General features: G+C 53.1%; 3 protein-coding genes across 5 annotated transcripts; 1 reads left to right on the top strand and 2 right to left on the bottom strand.

Annotated features, from left to right (window-relative positions):
* Positions 1-1,300: 1,300 nt before the first annotated feature.
* On the bottom strand, positions 1,301-9,453 carry LOC138811137 (potassium channel subfamily K member 6-like). The gene is made up of 3 exons (XM_069998774.1): positions 9,119-9,453; positions 3,933-4,328; positions 1,301-3,828 (listed from the first exon to the last, which is right to left on the bottom strand). The coding sequence occupies exons 1-3, from the start codon at positions 9,438-9,440 to the stop codon at positions 3,605-3,607; spliced, it is 942 nt and encodes a 313-aa protein (XP_069854875.1). The 5' UTR covers positions 9,441-9,453; the 3' UTR covers positions 1,301-3,604.
* Positions 9,454-14,597: 5,144 nt separating this feature from the next.
* Positions 14,598-22,095, top strand: LOC138811132 (protein YIF1B). Of its 3 annotated transcripts, none has more exons than XM_069998759.1 (8): positions 14,598-14,724; positions 18,115-18,353; positions 18,443-18,547; positions 18,639-18,717; positions 18,856-18,913; positions 20,082-20,237; positions 20,321-20,414; positions 21,811-22,095. In XM_069998759.1, exons 1-8 carry the CDS (start codon positions 14,673-14,675, stop codon positions 21,964-21,966), a joined length of 939 nt encoding a protein of 312 aa, XP_069854860.1. In that variant the 5' UTR covers positions 14,598-14,672; the 3' UTR covers positions 21,967-22,095. The 3 variants fall into 3 exon arrangements, with proteins under 3 accessions (XP_069854860.1, XP_069854861.1, XP_069854863.1); XM_069998760.1 differs by having other exon boundaries at positions 14,599-14,715; XM_069998762.1 differs by lacking the exon at positions 14,598-14,724 and adding an exon at positions 14,765-14,871.
* Positions 22,096-22,676: 581 nt separating this feature from the next.
* Positions 22,677-23,426, bottom strand: LOC138811133 (immortalization up-regulated protein-like). Its single transcript, XM_069998763.1, has 4 exons — positions 23,321-23,426; positions 23,109-23,221; positions 22,935-23,009; positions 22,677-22,811 (listed from the first exon to the last, which is right to left on the bottom strand). The coding sequence occupies exons 1-4, from the start codon at positions 23,340-23,342 to the stop codon at positions 22,716-22,718; spliced, it is 306 nt and encodes a 101-aa protein (XP_069854864.1). The 5' UTR covers positions 23,343-23,426; the 3' UTR covers positions 22,677-22,715.
* Between the last annotated feature and the right edge of the window lie 237 nt (positions 23,427-23,663).

Genomic DNA, 23,663 nt, shown 5'->3' with positions numbered 1-23,663 from the left:
AAAGACCATCAAAGAATGATAAAGCTAGGCGCATGCAGCTCACTCATGTGAGCTGAGGAACTGAGGACCACCGTGCAGAGCCAGTCCCGGCAGGAAAGTCCATGAGATTCTTATCCAGTTAACCACCAAAAAGAAGGAAGTGGAGCAATGGCTCAAAGTGGTAGAGCGCTGGCCTTGAGCAAAAGAAAGCTCAGAGAAAGTTGAGCGACAGCGCCCAGGACCTAAGTTCAAGTCCCAGTTCAAGCCCTGCGCATTAAAAAAATAATAATAACAGGGTTAGGATGGTGGCTCAGTGTTAGAGTGCTTGCCTTGCATGCATGAGGCCCTGGGTTCGATTCCTCAGCACTATATAAGCAGAAAAAGCCGGAAGTGGCGCTGTGGCTCAAGTGGTAGAGCTCCAGCCTTCAGCTGAAGAGCTGAGAGACAGCACCCAGGCCCTGAGGTCAGGCCCCACGACTGACAAAGAAAAGAAAAGAATGAAAAAATAATAACAAAGGACGACGTTGAAAGGGGTGACATCTATGAGGATTCATTGTATTCATAAACTGCTTTGTTGAATGATTCCCACTACTTAAAGATAATAAAAATATAATAATTATAATTATAAGAAGGCCATCAAGAAGTTCCTCTTAGCTGGGCACTGTTGGCTCATGAGATGTGAGTATTGAGATTCAAAGCCAGCTGGGTCAGGAAAGTGTGTTTGAAGCACTGTTCTCAGCCTCCTGAGTAGCTATAGGCATGAGCCACCAGTACCTGGTGCATTGGCTTAAGCCTTTAGTCCCAGATGCTTGAAAGGCAGAGATCAATGTATAAAAAATGAAAAACAGGGCTGGGAAGGTGGTTCAGTGGTAGAGTGCTTGCCTTGCATGCATGAGGCCCCGGGTTCAATTCCTCAGCACCACATAAACAGAAAAAGCCAGAAGTGGTGCTGTGGCTCAAGTGGTAGAGTATGAGCCTTAAGCTGAAGAGCTGAGGGACAGCACCCAGGTCCAGAGTTCAGGACCCACGACTGACCAAAAAAAAAAAAAAAAAGGAGTGTAAAATCTAACAGAACCAATGGATGGGCATAGTAGTACATGCCTATGATCCCAACTGTGGTGAAAGCATATCAGCTGCATGCAGCGATGTGCACCTGAAATCCCAGGAACACAGAGAAGCACAAGTAGAAGGAGCTAAGCCCAAGTCAGGCTGGGCCCAAATCAAGATCCTACCTTGAAAATAACTGGGGGGAAAGGGGAGCATGATGAAGGCATAGCTCAAATGGTAGAGCACCAACAACATAAAGAGACAAGAAATGAGAGGGGGAAAAAACTTAGGCAGTTTTATTGAGGCCAGATATTGTTTAAAAGCTTCCACAAGTTTTCTAGGTACTCAAGTCCCTGAGGTAGTGAGGTCTGCATCTCATTCCAAAAACAAGCCAACTGAGGCATAGGGTGGTGAAATCCCCTGCACGAAGCCTTACATGGCTTGGAAGTGACAGAGTTTGGACATACCTAGGGGTTTGTCTCCAGAGTCTGTAACTGTCACCACATCCCATTTGCATAGGAATAAAATAAGTGACACAGACAGGCCTGGAGGAAGACTACAGAAATTTAACTAGCAAATGCTGAGTGTAAAGGAAAGACTTCCTTTCCTACTGCTTACTCCTTTATACCTTTTGTTTTGTTTTTGTTTGTTTGCCAATCATAGGGCTTGAACTCAGGGCCTGGGCACTGTCCCTGAGCTGCTTTTGCTCAAGGCTAGCACTCTACCACTTCAGCCAAAGTGCCATTTCTGGCCTTTTCTGTTTATGTGGTATTGAGGAATTGAATCCAGGGCTTCATGCATGCTAGGCAAGCACTCTACCGCTAAGCCACATTCCCAGCTCTCAGAACCTTGAACTCTTACTTGGCTTTTTCACTCAAGGCTACTGCTCTGCCATTTGAACCATACCTCTACTTCCAGCTTATTTTTTTGTCAGTCGTGGGGCTTGAACTCTGGGCCTCAGCGCTGTTCCTGTGCTCTTCAGCTCAAGGTGAGTGCTCTACTGCTTGAGCCACAGCACTACTTCCTGTTTTCTGGTGGTTAATTGGAGATAAGGGTCTCACAGACTTTCCTTCCGGGGCTTTGAACCACAATCCTCAGATCTCAGTCTCCTGAGTAGCTAAGGTTACAGGCATGAGCCACTGGTGCCCGGCTTTACTTCCAGCTTTTTGCTGATTAGTGGGAGTTAAGTCTCATGGACTTCCTGCCTGAGCTGTCTTCAGAGCTCAGCCCCCCAAGTAGCTAGGATTACAGGCATGCGTCACCAGTACCTGGCTGATTGTCATTTTCTTTTTAATGGTTGAGGATAGAACCCAAGGCCTTGTGTATGCTAGGCTACCCTGAGCCCATCCCCAGCCACGATGGTCACCATGTCACAGAAACAGAGGTAGCGTAGTGGCCCTGGGGTACAAACAGAACACAGTGCATCCAATAGGTGAGCCCAAGCTGGATGGCTTCAGAGTCTAGGGGCACACAGGCAATTAACTAGTGTCCAGTAAAGAAAGTCAGCTGTTACAATGGAGCACCTCCCTTGTTATTGGGCTTGGACTGGGGTCTTGTGTGGGCCTCAGAAGATGCTATCACCTGGCTATGCCCACCTCAGGGTTCTCTGCCTGGGCCCTGTGAGTAATAACACACAAGGACACCGTCTTCTCTTAACCACGCCTCAGGTCTTAGCTCAATTGTCTCTTTCTCCAGGAAGCCCTCTATGACCTTCCTTGCTTCCTATGCCCTATACCTCCCCCACATTATCCCCGACTTTTTATTTCCTTTCTGCCTCACCCAGAGACATCATGCCCATTGGAGGATTAATTCTGTTTGTGACTAGATCTGCAGGCATCTGGTCTATGAACCCAGGGCCAGCCAAGCCCATGGTCCCCTCCCTCAGCACTGTATCCCTAGCACAAGGCCAGCACAAAGGAAAGCTCTTCGGATGAATGAGTACATTCTTTGTACAGCTGAGGACATCTAGGCTTACAGAGGAGCATTCACTTGTCCACTATAAAGCCATTGGCCTAGTACCTGGAGTTCTAGCTGACAGTCTGACAGAACCAGCTACTGTTGAGAAAGGGACGGAATAAGTAAGAGAGTAAGTCAAAAGGGGACAGCAAGAGAGGAAGACAGAGGCAAGGAGAACACTTGAGTGGGGTAGGAAGAAAGGAAAGATCAAGGAAATTAAGCTGGGTGCTGGTGGCTCTTGCCTGTAAACCTAGTTACGCAGGAAGCTGAGATCTGAGAATCACAGTTTGAAGCCAGCCTGGGCAGGAAAGCCTGTGAGACTCTTATCTCCAATTAAGAAAAGACAGAAGTAGAGCTGTGGCTCAAGTGGTAGAGCACTAGCCTTGAGCATAAAAGCTCAGGGACAGCACCCAGGCCCTGAGTTCAAGTCCCAGGATGGGCACAAAAGAAAAAAAAAAAAAGGAATCTTAGTGCTCAGAGGAACCCAGGATGTAGAAAGAGAAAGAGACGATCAACCGCAATGCCTGGCTCACACCAGTGCTTGGTCAGCTCTAGCCACCACCACATGGGCCCCATCACCCCAGCCAAGTCTATCCTGCTGGGTGAGGAAACACCTGCCCAGCTACCTGGGGATGGACTCGTAGTCAGCATGAACATCGGTGGACAGGTGCTGGTGTAGCTCAGGCTGGCGCTGCAGAATGTCCGTGTGATCCTCTTCTTCTTCCCCAAGCCTGGCAGGGCACGGATGGGGCAGCAAGATGAGCTGGGTGAGGCCATGGAGGTCAGACACATGGCGGAAAGTCTGCAACACCAGCACCATAGCCATGAGGCCCAGGAAGAGGTATGCTGCAGACACGGCAAGGGGTGAGAAATCCACGTGGAGCTCAGCTCCCCAGAACGGAGCCCTCTTCCTTCTCAGACCCCTTACCCTCAGGGGCCCACCAGCTCACCTGTGACTAGCACTTTGTAGAGGGCCCGATATGGCTGACCAGGGGCCTCCCCTGGTACGTAATCCCCCAGGCCGATGGTGGACAGAGAAATGAAGCAGAAATAGAAAGCATCCAGAAAGCTCCATGCCTCCTCAAGGTGGGCAAAGATGGCAGCTGGCACCAGGAAGCACACAGCCATGATGATCCCTAGCAGGGCTACCAAGTGCCATCGAGCTGCCTGCCGAAGATCCCAACCCCATCTCAGGCTCAGCCAAGACAAGGGGCGGTGAGTAAGCAGCTGTGCCAGGCGCTGGGCCGAGGCGGTCAGCAGGAGCATGGTGGTGGGCACTCCCAGGAGGGCGAAGACGATGGAGAAGGCCTTGCCCGCGTCAGTCAGCGGAGTCGTGTAGCCGTAGCCTGTGGGTGAGGGTGAGTCCTCTGATCCACTGGGACCTCCAAGGAAGCCAGACCCCTCCCTGATCCCACCCCAGCCTTCCCATTGCCTCTCCCTTCCACACAGGGACTTTTATTTCCAATTAACCAGAAAAAAGCCAAAGGCAAACTGGGTGTCAGTGATTCACACTTGTCATCCTAGCTACTTAGGAGACTGAGATGTGAAGGTCATAGTTCAAAGCCAGCCCAGGCAGGAAAATCCATGAGACTCGTATTTATTTATTTATTTTGTCAGTCCTGGGGCTTGAACACTGGGCCTGGGCACTGTCCCTCAGCTCTTCAGCTCAAGGTGAGCGTTCTACCACTTGAGCCAAAGCACCACTTCGAGTTTTCCGGTGGTTAATTGGGGATAAGATTCTCATGGACTTTCCTTGCCTGGGCTGGCTTTGAACCAAGATCCTCAGATCTCAGTCTCCTGAGTAGCTAGGATTACAGGCATGAGCCACCGGTGCCTGGCATCCATGTGACTCATATCTCCAATTAACTACCAGAAAACCAGAAGTGGAGCTATGGCTCAAGTGGTAGATGGACAAAAAAATTATAATGAGGGCTGGGAAGGTGGCTCAGTGGAATGCTTGCCTTGCATGCATGAGGCCCTGGGTTGTATTTTTCAGCACCACTTAAGCAGAAAAAGCCAGAAGTGGCACTGTGGCTCAAGTGGTAAAGCCCTGGCCTTGAGCTGAAGAGCTGAGGGACAGCCCCAGGACCAGAGTTCAAACCCCACGACCAACAAAAAAATAAATAAAATAAAATAAAAATATATATAATGATAAGGAGTAAAGATGGAGGATCAGGCAGCAGTATGAACCAACCTCCTCCTTCCTTGTTCCAGGTCATAACAAACAGAACAGGAGAGCTGGGGCGGGGGGAGGGGAGGCAGTAAAAGAGCACCTGATCTGGCCAGGGAGGGATTTCCCAGGCTTGCTATAAGAAGGTTGGGACTTCCCAGGGTGTGGTTTTTTAGGGTTTTTATTCTTTAGTTATTGTGGTATTGAGGTTTCAACTTAGGCCTCATACCTACTAGCAAGCACGCAAGCACTGTCCCACTTGAGCTACACTCCCCCCACACACACTTTTTTTTTTTTGGTAGTATGGCTTCACTTCAGCACCCAGGCACTGTCTGTGAGCTCTTATGCTCAAGGCTAGCACTCTATCACTTCCGGTCATAGTGCCACTTCCGGTTTATGAATGGTTAATTGGAGATAAGAGTTTCACGGGGAGGGCTGGGAAGGTGGCTCAGTGGTAGAGCGCTTGCCTTGCATGCTTGAGGCCCTGGGTTGGATTCCTCAGCACCACATAAGCAGAAAGAAAAAGGCCAGAAGTGGTGCTGTGGCTCAAGTGGTAGAGCGCTAGCCTTGAGCTGAAGAGCTGAGAGACAGCGCCCAGGTGGACAGAAACAACTAAACAAACAGAAGTCTCACGGGGAGACTTTTCTACCCAGGCTGGCTTTGAACTGTGATCCTCAGATCTCAGCCTCCTGAGTGGCTAGGATTACAGTTGTGAACCACCAACTCCTGGCTTCCAATTTTTGTTTAAATTTTAGTTATTTTTCAGGTAGGGGCTCTTTGTCTAGGCAGACCTCCCTCCACAATGGTCATACTTACCTTTGACTCACAGGCAGCTAGAAGGACAGGCTCACACCACCACACCCAGCTTGTTGGTTAAGGTAGTTCTGGTAACTTTTTTCATATGTGTATGTGCTGGGGCTCGGACTTGAACTCAGGATCTTATGTTTCTTGCATGGCTTTCAAGGCTGGTGCTCTAACCACTTGAGCCACAGCTCCATTCCTGACTTTTTGTTGATTAACTGGAGATAAGAGCCTCTTAGATAGACTTTTTCTGCCTAGGCTGGCTTCCAACTGGGATCCTCAGATCTTAGCTTCCTGAGGCTCGCTAACATTTTTTTGTCAGGCTGGCTTTTAACCACAATCCTCCCCATGTCTGCCTCTACAGTAGCTGGGATTACAGGCATGAGAACTACATCACCATGTTAAAGTCAAGGAACAATGTTCTGATTTGAAACAGACACTGGAGTAGTTCTGGGTCTGAAGAAAGGAGGGAGAGCCAGGCACTGGTGGCTCATGCTTATAATCCTAGCTACTCAGGAGGCTGAGACCTGAGGATCGTGGTTCAAAGCAGCCCAGGCAGCAAAGACAGTGAGACTCTTATCTCCAATAAACCACCAGAAAACCAGAAGTGGCACTGTGGCTCAAGTGGTAGAGAGCGAGCCTTGAGCTGAAATGCTGAGGGACAATGCCCAGGCCCAGAGTTCAAGCCCCACGACCAACAAAAAAAAAAAAAAAAGGGAGGAAGGAAGGAAGGAGAAGGCACCAACAGGTGTTTTCCTGGATTGCAAATGGGATCGGAAGTGGGGTCCTCAAGCAGAGGACCTTTTGATCCCAAGACACCCAACAGGAGGCAATGGGGTAGTCAAGCTTAGAGAAGGATGGAAAGGGGCCCACTCCTTGCTGCATGTCCAGTGAAGAGTGAAGCTAGTTGCTGGGGACTCACTCCTGCAATCCTAGCTATTCAGGAGGCTGAGATCTGAGATCACGATTTGAAGTCAACATTGGACAGGATAGAGGGCGGCGGTGGCTCACGCCTGTAATCCTAGCTACTCAGGGGGCTGAGATCTGGGGATCACGGTTCATAGCCAGCCGGGGCAGGAAAAATCCATGAGACTCTTATCTCCAATAAACCACTCAGAAAACTGGAAGTGGTGCTGTGGCTCAAGTGGTAGAGTGCTCGCCTTGAGCTGAAGAGCTGAGGGACAGCACCCAGGCCCAGAGTTCAAGCCTATGACCGACCAAAAAAAAAAAAAAAAAAAAAAAATTGGGCAGGAAAATCTGTGAGATTTTTATCTCCAATTAACCCATAAAAAGCAAGAACTGGAGCTGTGGCTCAAATAGTAGAGCACTAGCTTTGAGGAAGAAAGTTCAGAGACAGCACTGAGGCCCTGAATTCAAGCCCTAGGACTACCTACTTCCCCCACCACCAAAATATAAAAAGAATGGACAGGGAAGTGTCTCCAGTGGGTTCAGGGGACAGATCTGGGTGCAGAATGGCTAGCGTGCCCTCAGGGGAGAGAATTTCAGTTCCCAAACACACTGGGCAGTATTGGGTGAGGAAGGAGGTTCTGACTGTGGATCTGGAGGAGGTTGGAAGGGTGCTGGGTCCCTAGGAATTGTCCTTAAATGGGAAATCTGGGCTGAGCAGGGCACCTGAGGTCAGGGATAGCCAGTGCAGAGCCAAGCTCTGACCTACATAGGAGATATTAGAGTCCCCAATAGTTCAGGTGGTTCTAGGGATCTTACTGAGAGGTCTCAGAGTCCCAAATGGGGAGGAAGTATCACTCATGAGTTTAAAGAGACTCTCACCCGGTGCTGATGGCTCATGCCTTAACCCTAGCTACTCAGAAGGCTGAGATCTGAGGGTCACAGTTCAAAGCCAGCCCAGGCAGGAAAGGCTGTGAGACTCTTATCTCCAATGAACCACCAGAAAACCAGGAGTGGCGCTGTGGCTCAAATGGTAGAGCGCTTGCCTTGAGCTGAAGAGCTGAGGGACAGTGCCCAGGCCCAGAGTTCAAGCCCCACGACCAACCAAAAGAGAGAGAGAGAGAGAGAGAGAGAGAGAGAGAGAGAGAGAGAGAGAGAGAGAGAGAGAGAGACTCATAGTGTAAGGTCTAGGAAGGGGATGGTGGCACACATCTGTAATCCCAGCACTTGGAGTGCAGATAGGAGGATTGGGAGTTTGAGGACAGAGTAAACTAGGCCACTCTCCTCTGCTACACAGCAAGATCCTTACTACACACACACACACACACACACACACACACACACACACACACACACACACACACGAAAAGGGATGCCCTTAACGGAGGGTCTTCCTCTGTTTGAAGGCCATTTGAGGACAGAGGGTAGGGGCCCCTGGCAGAGGGCTCAGTAAAGTCATTGGTTCTTCTGGAGGGTAAGGGGGCCTCTCCAAGATGGTGGCTTACACACAGTCATTTGGGCTACTAGATTGGGAACCCTAGGTCCAGGGGAGACCGCATCCTAGTTGGGAGGAATGTGGAGATGGGGTGGGGTCCCATGCTGGTGTCCGTTTACAGGAAAGGAGGATAGGGGTGATCTGGGTCTGGGGCCTTTTCAGGAAGGTGCCAAACATGCAGAGAAATGTCTCATGAGGCCTAGATGGTACCCAGCGTTCTTTACTGGAAGAAAGGCCTTGGGTGTTGGGTGGCATCCTTAGAGGAGGAGGGGTGGGGGCCCTGCTGGGGCGCTGTGGTGAGGAGGAGACTGGAGTGAAGCCATAGCTCCCCTCCCAGCTTTTGACTGGGTAATTGGGGATCAGAATCTCACAGACATTTTTTCTGCCTAGGCTGGCTTTGAACGCTGATCCTCAGCTCTCAGCCACCTGAGTAGCTAGGATGACAGGGGAGAGCCACCAGCTGGGATCTGGCGAGTCCTGAGTTCCTGCTGGACTTTGAGGCCAGCCCTAGACCCAGAGGGAACTGAAGGCACCCGGACGGGACGATGAGGAGGCCGGTCGTGGTGGAAGAGTGGGGCTTCAGAGGCTGAAAGCAGGAGGAGGGCCCTGGAGGGTGGAGAGGGCTTGGGTGTGCGTGTGGAGGGCGGGATGGAGGGGAGATCAGGTCCTAATTTTTTTTTGGGGGGGTGGATTAAGGGGATCCCAATCCCGGGTGGGGGGAATACCGAAATGAGGGTTCCTGGGTCCCTAAAAACATCACATACCCACGGTGGTGACCAGCGTGCTGGCGAAGAAGAGCGCGGAGGCGAAGTCCCAGGTGGGGTCCGAGGTGTTTTGGGGGTGCGAGGCGTTGGTGAGCACGACGCGCCCCAGTCGTCCGGCCGCCAGCACCCGCTCCACGAAGGCATCCAGAGCGGGCGCCGTCAGGCAGGGACTGCGTCCCAGCAGCTGCTCCCGCAGGGCCCCCAGCTCGGCCCGGAGCCGGGCTTCGTGTGGCCGCTCCAGCCGAGCCACCAGCAGCGCGCCCAGCACCAGGTACCCGGCGTAGACCACCAGGGCGCCCGCCAGGACGGCGTCCCGGCGCATGGTGACCCCCGCCCCGCCCGGCACCCCGCTGACGTGGCCCCCCAGCCGCCCCAGTCGAGTTCCGGGAGAGAAGTCGAGACGCTGCCCTGAAGAGGAAGAAGGAAAAGGGGGAGGAGCAGAGAGGTGGGGTGGGGGGGTAAGGCTGGCTGGAGCAACGCCTCCGCGCTGGGAAACTGAGGCACGCCCAAACACACACACACACACACACACACACACACACACACACACACACACACGTGGGGACACCTGGAGTTAAGACAGAGCCGAGCCTGAGTCAACTCCTCAGAGCCACAGGTGCTTAGGTGCGCGTGTGGATGAGATTCAAATTGCAATCCCGTCTTCCTCCCTCCCCTTGCCAAAATCTTGCACCTGGGAGAGAGATTACTTGGCATCCACCCCCTGGGAACCTAATCCCCAGACAGATACCTTAGATTTCCGTGCTTTTGTGGATGGGCAGGCTGGGTATCTCACCTATTCATTAAATCTTTGCTTTAGTTTCCCCCTTTATACCGGGGAAGTACTGGGGACACAGAAGAGATCAAGACAGGCTCTAGCAGCCTGGGGTGGGGGGGGAGGGAGGGAGGGAGGGAGGGAGGGAGGGGACTGACCCTCTGTAGAATGAGTGACAGCCCGCAGAGATCAGAGCTGAGCTGCCGAAAGATGATAACCCAGCCTAGAGAGATAAATCAAGAGAACTAGCAGGAGGGAGCCAGGGTCTTCTAGAGAAGGTACAAAATATGTCTCCAAGAGGGAGAGCTGGACTGTAGCAGTGGTACATTGTACACCTAGCATGTGTAAGGGGAGAGTTCCATCCTTAGCACCAAATTGGAAGGGGGAGAGGGGAGGGGTGGGGGTGGGGTAGGGGTGTTTCCTCTCTGTCCTTCTAGGATCTCTACACACACACACACACACACACACACACACACACACACACACACACACACACACACACACACACACACACACACACACACACACACACACACACACACACACACACACACACACACACACACACACACACACCCTCTGAGGGTGGGGAGCAAGAACTCAGTACCTGGGTTGGGAAGATGGCTCAGCGGTAGAGCACTTGCCTTGCATGCGTGAGGTCCTGGGTTCGATTCCTCAGCACCACATAAGCAGGAAAAAAAAGCCGGAAGTGGTGCTATGGCTCAAGTGGTAGAGTGCTATCCTTGAGCTGAAGAGCTGAGGGACAGCGCCCAGGCCCAGAGTTCAGGCCCCACGACCAGACCCCCCCAAAAAAAGAACTCAGTACCTTCCTGGAAGCCATCTGGAGGACAGCCCAGAATTCAAACCACAATGAACCCACACAGGAATTGGGGGCTGGTAACCCAGCTCAGATAGGCTGAACTGGGTCTATTTATAAAGTTGTGCCCATTCTTGGAACGGACCCCAAATGGGGCTGACAGTCTATAGGAAGAGATACATGCTAATAAAAATAGAGTAGCTAAGAGTAGCCACATTTGTGTAGTGAATCCTTAACCCCTTTCCATGTAATTCTGAATTATAACAGCAGATGAGAAAACTTAAGCATGGGCCACTGATGCCTGGAACGTCACTATTCTTGAAACTGTACAGAGATCCTGGTGCTGGTGGCTTACACTTGTAATCCTAGCTACTCAGGAAGCTGAGATCTGAGAATCACAGTTCAAAGTCAGCCAGGGGAGGAAAGTCTGTGAGACTCTTATCTCCAATAAACCAATAAATCAGAAGTGGTGCTGTGGCTCAAATGGTAGAGCACTAGCTTTGAGCAAAAGAAGTTCAGGGACAGTGCCCAGGGCCTGAGCGCAAGCCCTAGGATTGGTGTGTGTATGCATGCGTGCACATGTGCACGCGTGCGTGCACACAGAGTAATATCAGATTTATTTATTATTGCAGGTCCTAGGGGCTTGGACTCAGGGCCTGGGCTCTGTCCCTGAGCCTCTCTGTGCTCAAGGCTAGTGCTCTATCATTTGAACCTCCACTTCTGGCTTTTTTGGTTTATGTGGTACTGAGGAATCAAATCCAGGGCTTCATGCATGCAAGGCAAGCATTCTTCCACTAAGGCCTTATATGGATTTATATCAGGTATCATAAATAATATGTAATGAAGCCAGGCGCTGATGGCTCACACCTGTAATTCTAGCTATTCAGGTGGCTGAGACTGAGTATCATGGTTTGATGCCAGCCTGGGCAGAAAAGTTCCCATAACAGTGCTATCTCCAATAAACCACTCAAAAGCCAGAAGTCATGCTGTGGCTCAAGTGGTAGAACTGTAGCCTTGAGCACAAAGAGGCTCAGGGACAGTGTCCAGGCCCTGAGTTCAAGCCCTACAACCCCCCTCCCCCAAAAAAGACACATACACATAAGTAATATGGAATAATTTAAGGAACTGGAGGTAAGGTTCAGCAGTAGAGCATGTTCCTAGTATATGTGAGGCCCTGAGTTTGATCCGGTTGACTATATGTACACACAGAGAATACTATGTATATTTATGATATCTATGTATCTATTTAAACTATATCTCCACTTCCAGCTTTTATGCTGGTTAATTGGAGGTAAGAGTGTCAAAGACTTTCCTGCCTGTGCTGGCTTCAAACCACAATCCTCAGATCTCAGCCTCCTGAGTAACTAGGATATATGAACTAGGGCCTGGGCCATATATCATGGTTTTGGTTTGTTTTTTTTTTTTTGCTGGTCATGGGGCCTGAACTCTGGGCCTGGGCATTGTCCCTCAGCTCTTCAGCTCAAGGCTAGCACTCTACCACTGGAACCACAGCGCCACTTCCTGCTTTTTCTGCTTACCTGGTGCTGAGGAATCGAACCCAGGGCCTCATGCATGTGAGGCAAGCACTCTACCACTGAGCCACCTTCCCAGCCCATATATCATGTTTTATGTCTGAGGATTCTAGTATCCATTGAGGTCCTGGAACTAATCCTTCATGGATTAGTTGTTACACAATAGACCAGAAAGAAGGCAAAATAGCCAGGCACCAGTGGATCACACCTTTCATTCTAGCTACTCAGGAAACTGAGATCTGAGGGTTGCGGTTTGATGTCAGCCAGGGAGGAAAAGTCCCCTTGAGACTCTTACCTCCAATGTACCACTCAAAAGCTGGAAGTTGACAGCTGGGAGCTGATGGCTCATGCCTATAATCCTAGCTACTCAGGAGGTTGAGATATGAGGATTGAGGTTCAAAGCCAGCCTGGGCAAGGAAAGTCTGTGAGACTCTCATCTCCAATAAACCACCAGAAAAACTGGAGGTTGTGCTGTGGCTCAGGGACAGTGCCCAGGCCCAGAGTTCAAGCCCCACAACTGACCAAAAAAAAAGAGCTGGAAGTATCATTGGTGGTTCAAATGGTAGAGAGCTAGCTTTGAGCACAAAGAGGCTCAGAGACAGCTCTCAAGCCCTGAGCTCAAGCCTGACCACCACCACCAACAAAAAAAGGGGCAAAATAATTGCTATAGTAATTAAAAAGTAAGCTGGATGCTAGTGGCTTGTCTCTGTAATCCTAGCTTACCCAGGAGTAAGATGGAGAAAATGGTGGAACCCAAAGGTCTTGGAAGTAAAGAATAGGGAACTAACAAAAAGAACTCAACTGAGGCAAGACTCATTGCAGAAAGGCCCTCAAGGGTCCCCCCCCCCATCAGTGTCTCACTCCTGTATTCCTAGCTACTCAGGAGGCTGAGATATAAGGATCACAGTTTAAAGCCAACCCGAACAGGAAAATCCAGGGGACTCCTATCTAGACCATCAGCTTTAACCAAAAATGCTCAGCAACAGCACTCAGCTCTGAGTTCAAGACCTTGTAACTGGCACACAAAAGAGGAAAGGAAATTTATTTTTATTTATTTTTGTCAGTCGTGGGGCTTGAACTCTGGGCCTGGGCACTGTCCCTAAGCTCTTCAGCTCAAGGGGAGCGCTCTACTACTTGAGCCACAGTGCCACTTCCATTTTTCTGGTGATTCATTGGAGATAACAGTCTCAGAGACTGAAAGATTAAATGGAAGATTATTAGACTTTGCCAGAAAACCACACAAACATCAGGTGCAAACCGGCAAGACCCCTTCTCACAAGGGAGAAGTGAGAAGCAGCACTGGCTATTTTCTGAGGTGACCTGTATAACCTAGGAGGCTTAGGAGGGGGGTACAAAGAGCTAAGAGGCAGAGACCGAGGTTTGGACATGTGGGTCAGGGGCTTCATATTGGCAGACTAGGATTTATGGCTGCTGTCCAAATAGTAGATAAGGGGTCTTGCAACTGAAGGTCACTCTAAGGGGCTCTTTTATATGATTGTAGCCGCCCCAGAGAAGTGCCATCCACTACATGGGCCTAATGTTGCCTAGGAAGGAAGCATGCAAAGCTCTGGAGAAGGGGAGTGGGCTAAACTATGGGAAGGGAGCTCATTTCTCTAACAAGGACTTTTCTGTCCGGGCTGGCTTTGAACCACGATCCTCAGATCTCAGCCTTCTGAGTAGCTAGGATTACAGGCTGGGGGGAGCAGGCCCCAGCCTGAAATTTATTTTTTTAAAATTTATTATTATTTTTTTTGGTCGGTCATGGGGCTTGAACTCTGGGCCTGGGCGCTGTCCCTCAGCTCTTCAGCTCAAGGCCAGCGCTCTACCACTTGAGCTATAGCGCCACTTCCGGTTTTCTGGTGGTTTTATTGGAGATAGGAGTCTCACGGTCTCTCCTGCCCGGCTGGCTTTGAACCACGATCCTCAGATCTCAGCCTCCTGAGTAGCTAGGATTACAGGCGTGAGCCACCAGCGCCAGGCTTGAAATTTATTTTTAAAAAAACAATAAAATATTCACTCTAAAAATCTATAGGTGACAGAAGTCTCATGACTCTGATTAGGACACAAGTTCAACCTTTTCTCTTGGACTCCCCAATGCTCTCAGTCACCCAAATTGAGCTCCCTCTTCTAGAAGACTCCATTTCCCATCGACCACCTCGCTGGACACCCGACACTGCTTACTCCCAGGAAGATTTCAGGCCACGCCCTCCCACCCCCTGCTTTATGTCATTCACCCTAGTCCACGTAGAGCACCGCCCACCCGCCCAAGCCTGTGAAAGGGCGGGGCTTCTTCGGTCAGTCCGGTGGTTCATTGGCTGTAGCGTCACTCCTGGGGCGTGGCTACGGGAGCCGGGCGGGCCCGTTCTGAACCACGGCTGAGACAGCAGCAGCGACGGCGGCGGCGACGGCGGCGCGGCGCGGCGGCGGCGAAAGATGCACCCGGCAGGCTTGGCGGCGGCGGGGACGCCGCGGCTGCGTAAGTGGCGTACGTGGCCGGCTGAGGAAGCTCGGGCGGGCTAGGGGCGTGGCGGGAGCCGGGAGTGGCGGTTGGCGAGGTCACTACAGGTCGGAGGTCAGGATATTGAAGATCTGGATCTTCGAGTTACGCCCAGCGTGGAGATGCCAGGCCCGGGTAGGGGGTGCATTAAGTTAGGGGGTGCCTTGGGGGTATGGGGTGCATTAGGGCAGGGGATATGGGGTGCATTAGGGATAGGGTCTTTAGAAAATTCTTTTTGTGTTGGTCCTGGGGCTTGAACTCAGGGCCTGGACGCTGTCCCTTAGCTTTTTTGGCTTAAGGCTAGTGCTTTGCTACTTGAATCACAGCTCCACTTTGGGGTTTTTGCTAGTTAATTGGAGATAAGAGTCTCATAGATTTTCCTGCCCTGGCTGGCTTCGAACTACAACCCTCATATCTCAGTCTCCTGAGTGGCTGGGATTACAAGCATGAGCCTAACTGCACTCCTGTCCCTATCTCTGAATTAGTAGGCCTCTGCCTCTAGTTCATCTTCATATATACACTGGACATTTGGTTTATTTATTCAGTAATGTCTTGTCCCCCTCCTCTTTGTGCTGGAATTTGAGGACCCAGTTGTACCCAACCTAAGCCCTAGTTCTTGCTGTCTTACAGCTCAGATACAGATACTAAACTATCCGGGAAATAATTCACCAGGATGGTTTAGGGAATAATGGGATGTGACTAGGGCTTTTGAGGGAGAAGTCCCGTGTGCTCATTCTGTCCACATGGAGTGGCCAGTACAGAGCAGAAGACAGTGACTGCATGGAGTAAAGGATGTATGACTGTGGAAGTAGAGGCCAGGCATGGGGAATCGCAAGCAGAGATCCTGAGACAGAGGTGTTGTGGGTACCCAGAGGCTTCAGGCCTATAGTGTTTAGGGTTCCTGGAAAAGCATGATGAAAGATTGCAGGTGCCAGGAGCCAGTGACTCACACCTGTAATGCTAGCTACTTGGGAGGCTGAGATCTAAGGATTGCAGTTCAAAGCCCGCCTAGGCATGAAAGTCAACGAGACCCTAATTAGCCAGGAAAAAAACAAACAAACAAAAAAACTGGAAGTGGAGCTGCGGCTCAAGTAATAGAGCACTAGCTTTGAGCTTTGAATAAAAAAGCTAAGTGCGGGCTGGGAACGTGGCTCAGAGGTAGAGCGCTTGCCTTGCATGCATGAGGCCCTGGGTTCGATTCCTCAGCACCACATACACAGAAAAAAAAGCTGGAAGTGGGTGCTATGGCTCAAGTAGTAGAGTGCTAGCCTTGAGCTGAAGCGCTCAGGACAGTGCCCAGGCCCAGAGTTCAAGCTCCACGACCAGCAAAAAAAAAAAAAAAAAAAAAAAAAAAAGCTAAGTGCTCAGGCCCTGGGCCCTACTACCAGCACACACCCACACTGTGAACTACTGGCTGGATGTTAGACTGTACCTGCAGACATTGAGATAAGGCCCAGGAACAGCCAGAGGGAGTTCTGGAAGTGACTTAACCCAGGACTAGAGCCAAGAAACTAATTAATCATGGCTAAAGATGGAGTGTAGGAGCTAGAGGGGCACTGGCTAAGGGTGAGACTGGGCTAGGTGACAGGCACAAAACCAGGGCAAGGGTGGAAAATTGGCCCACATCTCCCAGGGCGCTGGAGAGGGACCAGTCAGGTGCCATCAGTTCTGGGAAGGCACAAGCATTTGTTTTCTCCAGTGCTGTGGCCAGCAGGGAGGTCAGATAGATGAGACAGGTGCAGGCGCTGTGTCAGAAGCAGAGATTTGGAGGTTGGCTGACCCAGGCTTGACAGTGTAGAGAAACACGTAGGTAACTGGGAACCCTACCTACCAAGGGTGGAGGGAGGAAGGCTAGCAGGACTTTCAAGAAGCAGTAGGAGGGCAAGGACATTACAAGTGGGGCAATGGGCAGGGCCCATGCTGCTTGCTTGACTTTGAGGAGACCTGGATTTATTTTCAGGCTATAAAAGAATTGACAGGATGGAATTAGGGTTATGGCTCAGTGGTAGAGCATTTGTCTACTGCGGGTTAGGTCCCGGGTCCCATCCCCGGAAAAGGGGGGAAAAAAGAAATGGAGAGGAAGACTTGGAGGCTGCCAATTGCCAAGTGACACGGACAGATGCTTTTTGTGGGGCTGAGTAGTTTGGGGGTGTCATTTTGTCTCACACCAGCCCCTGCCCAGGCAGGAGTTAACTCAATTCTACAAGAGGCCTGAGGGCTCTGGATTGGATAATTTGACCCCTGTCTTCTTCCAAGTTTGGACTCTGGTTCCCAGTGCCTTATTAAGGACCTGAACCACACCTTAGCCTCAATCTTTGTTTTTGCCAGGCCTGGGGCTTGAACTCAGGGCCTGGGCACTGTCCCTGAGCTTCTTTTGCTCAAGGCTAGCACTCCTACCACTTGAGCCACAGCATTACTCTGGCTTTTTCTATTTATGTGGTACTGAGGAATCAAACCTAGGGCCTCATGCATGCTAGGCAAGCACTCTACCACAAAGCCACCTTCCCAGACCTAGCCTCATTCTTTTACAATCTTATTTATTTAGGTCCTAGGGCTTGAACTCTGGGGCACTGTCCCTGCGATTTTGTGCTGTAAGGCTGGTGTTCTACCACTTGAGTCACAGATCTACTTTTGGCTTTTTTTTTTTTTTTTTTTTTTGTCGGTTGGGGCTTGAACTCTGGGCCTGGGCGCTGTCTTTGCGTTCTTCAGCTTAAGGCAAATGAATGCTCTACTGCTTGAGCCACAGCGCCACTTCCTGTTTTCTAGTGGTTTATTGGAGGTAAGAGTCTCAGGGACTTTCCTGCCCGGGCTGGCTTTGAACCTCAATTCTCAGATCTCAGCCTCCTGAGTAGCTAGGATTACAGGCGTGAGCCACCAGCACCTGGCTTCCACTCTGGTTTTTTGTGGTTAATTGGAGATAAGAGTCTCATGGACTTCCTTGCCCAGCCTGGCAAGGAAGATCAAACTGTGATCCTCAGATCTTCAGCCTCCTCAAAAATAGGATTACAGGCATGAGCCACCAAAGCCTGGGTTTTACAAATTCTTGGAAGCTGGCTCTGCCTCTTACTACCGGCATAGCTTTGAGGCTGAGTGTCTTTGGACTCACTTTTCTCCTCTGAAATGAAGATACAAATGTTAGCAGAAATTGGTGGATTGGATGAGTTAAGTCATAATATTTTCTTCTCTTTGTGTGTGTGTGTGGCAGTACCGAGGTTTGGACTCAGGGCTTCATGCCCTGCATGGCTGGTAGGCAGATCTACCCCTGACAGCCCCTCTCCTGTTTCAGTACTCTCCTTTGGGGTCCCCACCCCCTGTGGGGGAAACGGAGGGTTTGCTGCAGAGTGAATGAGTGCTCCCCCCCATCCTCTTCCCCTGCAGCCTCCAAGCGAAGGGTCCCAATGTCCCAGCCAGGCATGGCAGACCCCCACCAGCTTTTTGACGACACGAGTTCAGCCCACAGCCGGGGCTATGGCGCTCAGCGGGCACCGGGAAATCTGGGCTACCCCGCCACCTCTGCGTCCCCCCAGGCAGCCTTCTTAACAAATCCTGTCTCTGACATGGCCGTGGCCTATGGGAGCAGCCTGGCGGCCCAGGGCAAGGAACTTGTGGATAAGAATGTAAGTAGGTGGGGAGTATTGGGAATGGGGTGCGTGTGGGGGGTCAGACAGAGGCCACACAGCCTCAGGTTTGAGCTCTGCCTCCCCAGATCGACCGCTTCATCCCAGTCTCGAAGCTCAAGTATTACTTTGCTGTGGACACAGTGTATGTGGGCAAAAAACTGGGCCTGCTCATCTTCCCTTACCTACACCAGGTGAGCACCCCTGCCCAGGGGCTGGGGCTATAAACAGGGCAGGAGAAGCCCCATTTCTGGGCTTCTGTCCATTCCCCCCCTCACTCTACAGGACTGGGAGGTACAGTACCAGCAGGACACCCCTGTGGCACCCCGTTTTGATGTCAACGCTCCGGATCTCTATATTCCAGGTCTGTCTCTTCCTCCCTCTAGCTGGGATTACAGGCAGGCACCATTGTACCCTGATTTTTATTGGTGGCAGGGGGGCTGGATATTCAGAGGCCCCAAATGGCCCTTTGTCCTCTGATCAGTGTCCCTGTCTCCCCCAGCGATGGCTTTCATCACCTACATCTTGGTGGCAGGCCTTGCACTGGGAACCCAGGACAGGTAAGGCTAGGCCTGGGCTGGAGGGCTGGGTTGAGGGGCAGTAGGGCAGTCTGGAAGTCTTTGTTTGGTTTTTTTTTTTTTAACTGTATTTTTTTTTTTTTTTGTCTTTTCTTTTTTGGTACTGGGGATCGAACCCAGGACGTTGCACTTGCTAGGCAAGCGCTTTGCCACTGAGCTACATCCCAGCCCAGTCTGGAAGTCTTAAGTCTCTCCCTCACAGAACATCTTTCCTAGTACCACCTTGGCTCCCAGTTGGTTTGAAATATTGCTATCACCATTTTTGTTCTATCCCTGCTCCCACTCCTTCCTCTTAGCCTCTGGCCCCAGATCTGTCCTCTTCCTCATTTGCTTAAAAGAGGCCCTCCCCTCCCCCAATACCTCCTGACTCCAGCAGTAGCTGGAATGTTTAGTCCTGGCTGCTGCTTTGTTCACCCTGCCTGCTGTTCTGCTCCTCTGTAGGTGCATCCGAAGAACCTCTGATCCCAGGGTCATTGTACTTTTTTTCTTGTTTGTCAGTTATGGGGCTTGAACTCTGGGCCTGGGCACTGTCCCTGAGCTTTTCAGCTCAAGGCTAGCACTCTACCACTTAAGCCACAGTGCCATTTCCGGTTTTCTGGTAGTTAATTGGAGATAAGTTTCACAGACTTTCCTGCCTGGGCTGGCTGTGAACGCTGACCCTCATATCTCAGCCTCCTGACTAGCTAGGATTACAGGCATGAGCCATCGGCGCCTGGCTGCACATCCATTTCTTTTGGCCCAAGAATATGTTTCTCCCCCATGTCACCTGCCCAGCACTTGCTCATTCACCATTATCTCCCAGCCAGTGTCACCTCTTCACCTCCACCTCTCCTAGTCCCCTGCACCTTTCCTTTGTGGCACTGAAAACAAATGCCATTAGAAACAGTTAGATGAGGCACAAAAACCAAGCTCTCCTTCCCCTACCAGCTCCTTAGCCCTCCTGATATCAGCTCAGCCATACTGTCTTCTAGAATGCCTCCTCTTGCCTATGTCCATCACAAGCCTTTCCCGGTCCCCTTGCCCAGCCCCGACTGCTGTGGGTATCACAGTCTAGGGACAAGCCTGCTGTCATGGCAGGCTGCCACCCATCTTTGGGGACCCCAGCGATGACAGGAGACCAATGACAGGGTTTGGGTGTTGGTCCTGGCAGGTTTTCCCCAGACCTTCTGGGACTCCAGGCAAGCTCAGCTCTGGCCTGGCTGACCGTGGAGGTGCTGGCCATCCTGCTCAGCCTCTACCTGGTCACAGTCAACACCGACCTCACCACCATCGACCTGGTGGCCTTCTTGGGCTACAAATATGTTGGGTGAGTGCCCCGTACTCTGCCTGCCAGCCCCAGCCTTCAGGCCTCTTCCTCAGACCTGGCTTCCCCTCTCTCTCTGCCTCCAGGATGATCGGCGGGGTCCTCATGGGCCTGCTCTTTGGGAAGATTGGCTACTACTTGGTTCTGGGCTGGTGTTGCATGTCCATCTTTGTGTTTATGGTAAGCCTGGGCCCCGGGTGTGTGAGGCTGAGGCCAGAGGCCCCCCGGGCTGACCCCTCAGGACATCCAAGCAGAGGAGCTCCAGGAACTTAAACCATAGTCATATTAGTGAACTGAAGGGATCTAGAGTGGCCACTTCTGCCTGGAGGGCTTCCTGGAAGAGGGGTGATCATGCTGGGGCCTAGAGGGATAGAGCCAGCCTGGATGCTGGGGGTGGTAGCATGCTGGTTCCAGGGAAACCCCTCACCTTTGCTTCCTTCTTTCACATGATGGGCTTTCCAGCCCACATGTCCCCATGAGATTTCTCAAAAGCCTGTTCAGCTGGGTACCCATGGCTCACACCTGTAATCCTAGCTACTCAGGAGATTGAGATCTGAGGATCATAGTTCAAAGCCAGCCTGGCCAGATGTCTGTGAGACTCGTTTCCAATTAACCACAGAAAACTGGAAGTGGTTCTGTGGCTCAAGTGGTAGAGCGCTAGCCTTGAGCTGAAGAGCTGAGGGACAGCACCCAGGCCCCACGACCGGACCCCCCCCCCAAAAAAAAAGCCCATTCAAATGGAGTGGGATGCTGGTGACTGAACCCTTAGGTTGACCTCAGTCTTCACCAGGATTTTACAGCAAATTACTTCCTAAACCTGGCTCCTGTTTTGTAAAATGGAACGATTAGACTGGGGATGTGGGTCAGATGTAGAACACTGGTCAGCAAGTGTGGGGCCTTGAGTTCAAAGCCCAGCCTTGCAAAAAAAAAAAAAAAAGGGATGCTGGTGAGGGTCCTGGGAAGACTGGGGTGAGCAGAAAACAAGACAGTCGCAAACTACGCAGAAAAGAACAAAAGTTGCCATCTGAAGGGCTGTACTAGTAGCTCAGAGGTAGAACGCTTGCCACGCTTATAGAGACCCCTCGAGTCCATTCATTGGCTCCCCCCAAAAAAGGATGGTTGTTGGGCTGGGAAGGTGGCTCAGTGGTAGAGCACTTGCCTTGCATGCATGAGGCCCTCGGTTCGATTCCTCATGCACCACATAAACAGAAGAAAAAAAAAAGCTGGAAGTGGTGTTGTGTCTCAAGTGGTAGAGCGCTAGCCTTGAGCTGAAGAGCTGAGGGACAGTGCCCAGGCCCAGAGTTCAGGCCCCACAACCGAACCCAAAAAAGGATGGTTGTCGACTGACCCATACACGGGCGGTTTTGGCAGGGAGTTCCCAAGGAAGGGCTGGGCCTGGCCTCGGAGTCTGGGACCTCCTGTTTTCTGCCTCCAAGACTAAGAAGGGAGAGGAGGGGATTGAGCCCCCCCCCCAGCAGGAACTGGAGGCTGCAGGGACTTGGGGGCGGGCAGTAGTCTGGTCCCCATGGCCCCGGGGTAACCCTTCACCCCGTCCCCTTCTCTCCTCTCCCCGCAGATCCGAACCCTGCGGCTGAAGATCCTGTCGGAGGCGGCGGCGGAGGGGGTCCCGGTGCGCGGGGCGCGCAACCAGCTGCGCATGTACCTGACCATGGCGGTGGCGGCGGCGCAGCCCCTGCTCATGTACTGGCTCACCTTCCACCTGGTGCGGTGAGCCCGGCCCGGTTCCCGCAGACTCATCTCACCCCCGGCCGGCCCGGCCCGGCCGCCCGCCCTCCCCGCCAAGGTGCTGATTTTTTCTCGCTGCACAAGGAAACAATAAACCTGACGTTCCGCGGCCTCGGCTTTGGGTTGTTGGGTGGGGGCGCAGCGGCCCGGACGGGCGCGGAGGGCGCGGACGGGGCGGACGGGGCGGGGCAGAAGGCGGCGGCCTGGGACGGGCAGGGGAGGGGGAGGGCGGGGAGAGGAGAGCGAGGGCGGGGTAGAAGAGCAGCAGCCGGGGGTGCGCGCGCGGAGGGCGGGACGGGGCGGGGCAGAGGAGAGCGGCGGCCGGGCGCGCGCGCGTGGAGGGCGAGACGGGGCGAGGCAGAGGAGAGCGGCGGCCGGGCGCGCGCGCGGAGGGCGGGGCGGGGCGGAGGAGAGCGGCGGCCGGGCGCGCGCGCGCGCGGAGGGCGGGACCAGGATGGGCAGAGGAGAGCGGCGGCCGGGCGCGCGCGCGGAGGGCGGGACCAGGATGGGCAGAGGAGAGCGGCGGTCGGGCGCGCGCGCGGAGGGCGGGACCGGGATGGGCAGAGGAGAGCGGCGGCCGGGCGCGCGCGTGGAGGGCGGGACGGGGCGGGGCAGAGGAGAGCGGCGGCCGGGCGCGCGCGGAGGGCGGCGGCGCGGGATGCCGGCAGGGGGCGGCAGAGAGCTGCGGCCGGGCGCGAAGGTGGGGGAAGGTTTAATGGCCCCGCCCGCCTGCCGTCAATGGGGGGCCTTCTCCTTCTTCCCCTTCTTCTCCTTCTTCTTGGGCTTCTTGGCCTTGTCCGGGCAGGGCTTGCGCTGCTCGCAGCCGGCGGCCTGCGGTGCGCCGCGGGCGGCGGGTGGGAGAGGAGACTTGGCGGTCTGGGCACGGGCCCGCGCCCCCCGCCCCGGCGCTGCCCGGCGACCCCGGCCCGGCCCGCGGGGCCGGCGCGGCCTTACCTTCCCCTCGGACTCCGCCTCGCTGGAGCTGCTGCTGCTGCTGCTGCTGGAGTCCGAGGAGCTCCCGTGGCGTTGCTGGGTGGGGTGTGCAGTGAGCGGGGACCCCTACCAGCCCCCCACCCCAGCGTGGGAGGCCCCGGCACCCGGGGCGGGCCTGGCGGCGAGGCAACTTACCTTCGGGTGCTGAGCGGCGCCTGCCTTTGGCCCGCCCTGAGCTTTGTGGGGACAGGACTTGGGGTCTACCACCTGGCCTGCCCCTGCTGGCTTGTTGGAAGTGGAGCCCAGGGCTGCAGAGAGAAGTCAGGTGCACCCCCTCCCCGCGTGAGGACCCCAGGACGTGGGTTGTGCCACTCCCTCCCGGGGTCACTCCCTCCCGGGGGTCGTACCTGCAGACAGGTCGAACTCCATGGTGCTGAGGTGTGTGGGGAAAGGGAGGCCGGGAGAGCTTAAACTGTGCCTCAGGGCAGGGGGAGGGACCCAATTTGCCCGCCCCAGGAATTCCGAGGAGCCCCACCCTCAGCCTTTGTCCCCATAAGAAGCTCCTGAGCTCTGACTCACCCACCCCCTCCCAGGCTTCACCCCGACTTTCCTCCCTGGGAAATGGAAAGGCTTGCTTGCCACCTCCAGCCTTGGCCCTGGGGATGGGGGCTGCAAACTTCCGGAAGAGCCCTCCTGGGAACCACAATGCATTCTGACCCTGTCAAGGGCTTCAAGCTTAGTTTCAGGTCA

This window comes from Dipodomys merriami, unplaced genomic scaffold, assembly GCF_024711535.1.
Source record: "Dipodomys merriami isolate MVZ:Mamm:240054 unplaced genomic scaffold, mDipMer1.0.p SCAF_52, whole genome shotgun sequence".
Lineage (NCBI taxonomy): Eukaryota > Metazoa > Chordata > Mammalia > Rodentia > Heteromyidae > Dipodomys > Dipodomys merriami.
This window is presented reverse-complemented; position numbering and strand designations above follow the sequence as displayed.

Bases quoted from the DNA above. Each gene is read 5' to 3' on its own strand.
- LOC138811132 (XM_069998759.1), top strand. From the start codon at position 14,673: ATGCACCCGGCAGGCTTGGCGGCGGCGGGGACGCCGCGGCTGCGTAAG. The intron at 14,725-18,114 runs GTACGTGGCCGG...CTTCCCCTGCAG, and splicing joins GCCGCGGCTGCGTAAGTGGC to CCTCCAAGCGAAGGGTCCCA. The intron at 18,718-18,855 runs GTCTGTCTCTTC...TGTCTCCCCCAG, and splicing joins TCCGGATCTCTATATTCCAG to CGATGGCTTTCATCACCTAC.
- LOC138811137 (XM_069998774.1), bottom strand. From the start codon at position 9,440: ATGCGCCGGGACGCCGTCCTGGCGGGCGCCCTGGTGGTCTACGCCGGG. The intron at 4,329-9,118 runs GTATGTGATGTT...CCTCACCCACAG, and splicing joins CACGCTGGTCACCACCGTGG to GCTACGGCTACACGACTCCG. The intron at 3,829-3,932 runs GTGAGCTGGTGG...CCGTGTCTGCAG, and splicing joins CTACAAAGTGCTAGTCACAG to CATACCTCTTCCTGGGCCTC.
- LOC138811133 (XM_069998763.1), bottom strand. From the start codon at position 23,342: ATGGAGTTCGACCTGTCTGCAG. The intron at 23,010-23,108 runs GTAAGTTGCCTC...CACCCCACCCAG, and splicing joins GCGCCGCTCAGCACCCGAAG to CAACGCCACGGGAGCTCCTC. The intron at 22,812-22,934 runs GTAAGGCCGCGC...GGCGCACCGCAG, and splicing joins AGGCGGAGTCCGAGGGGAAG to GCCGCCGGCTGCGAGCAGCG.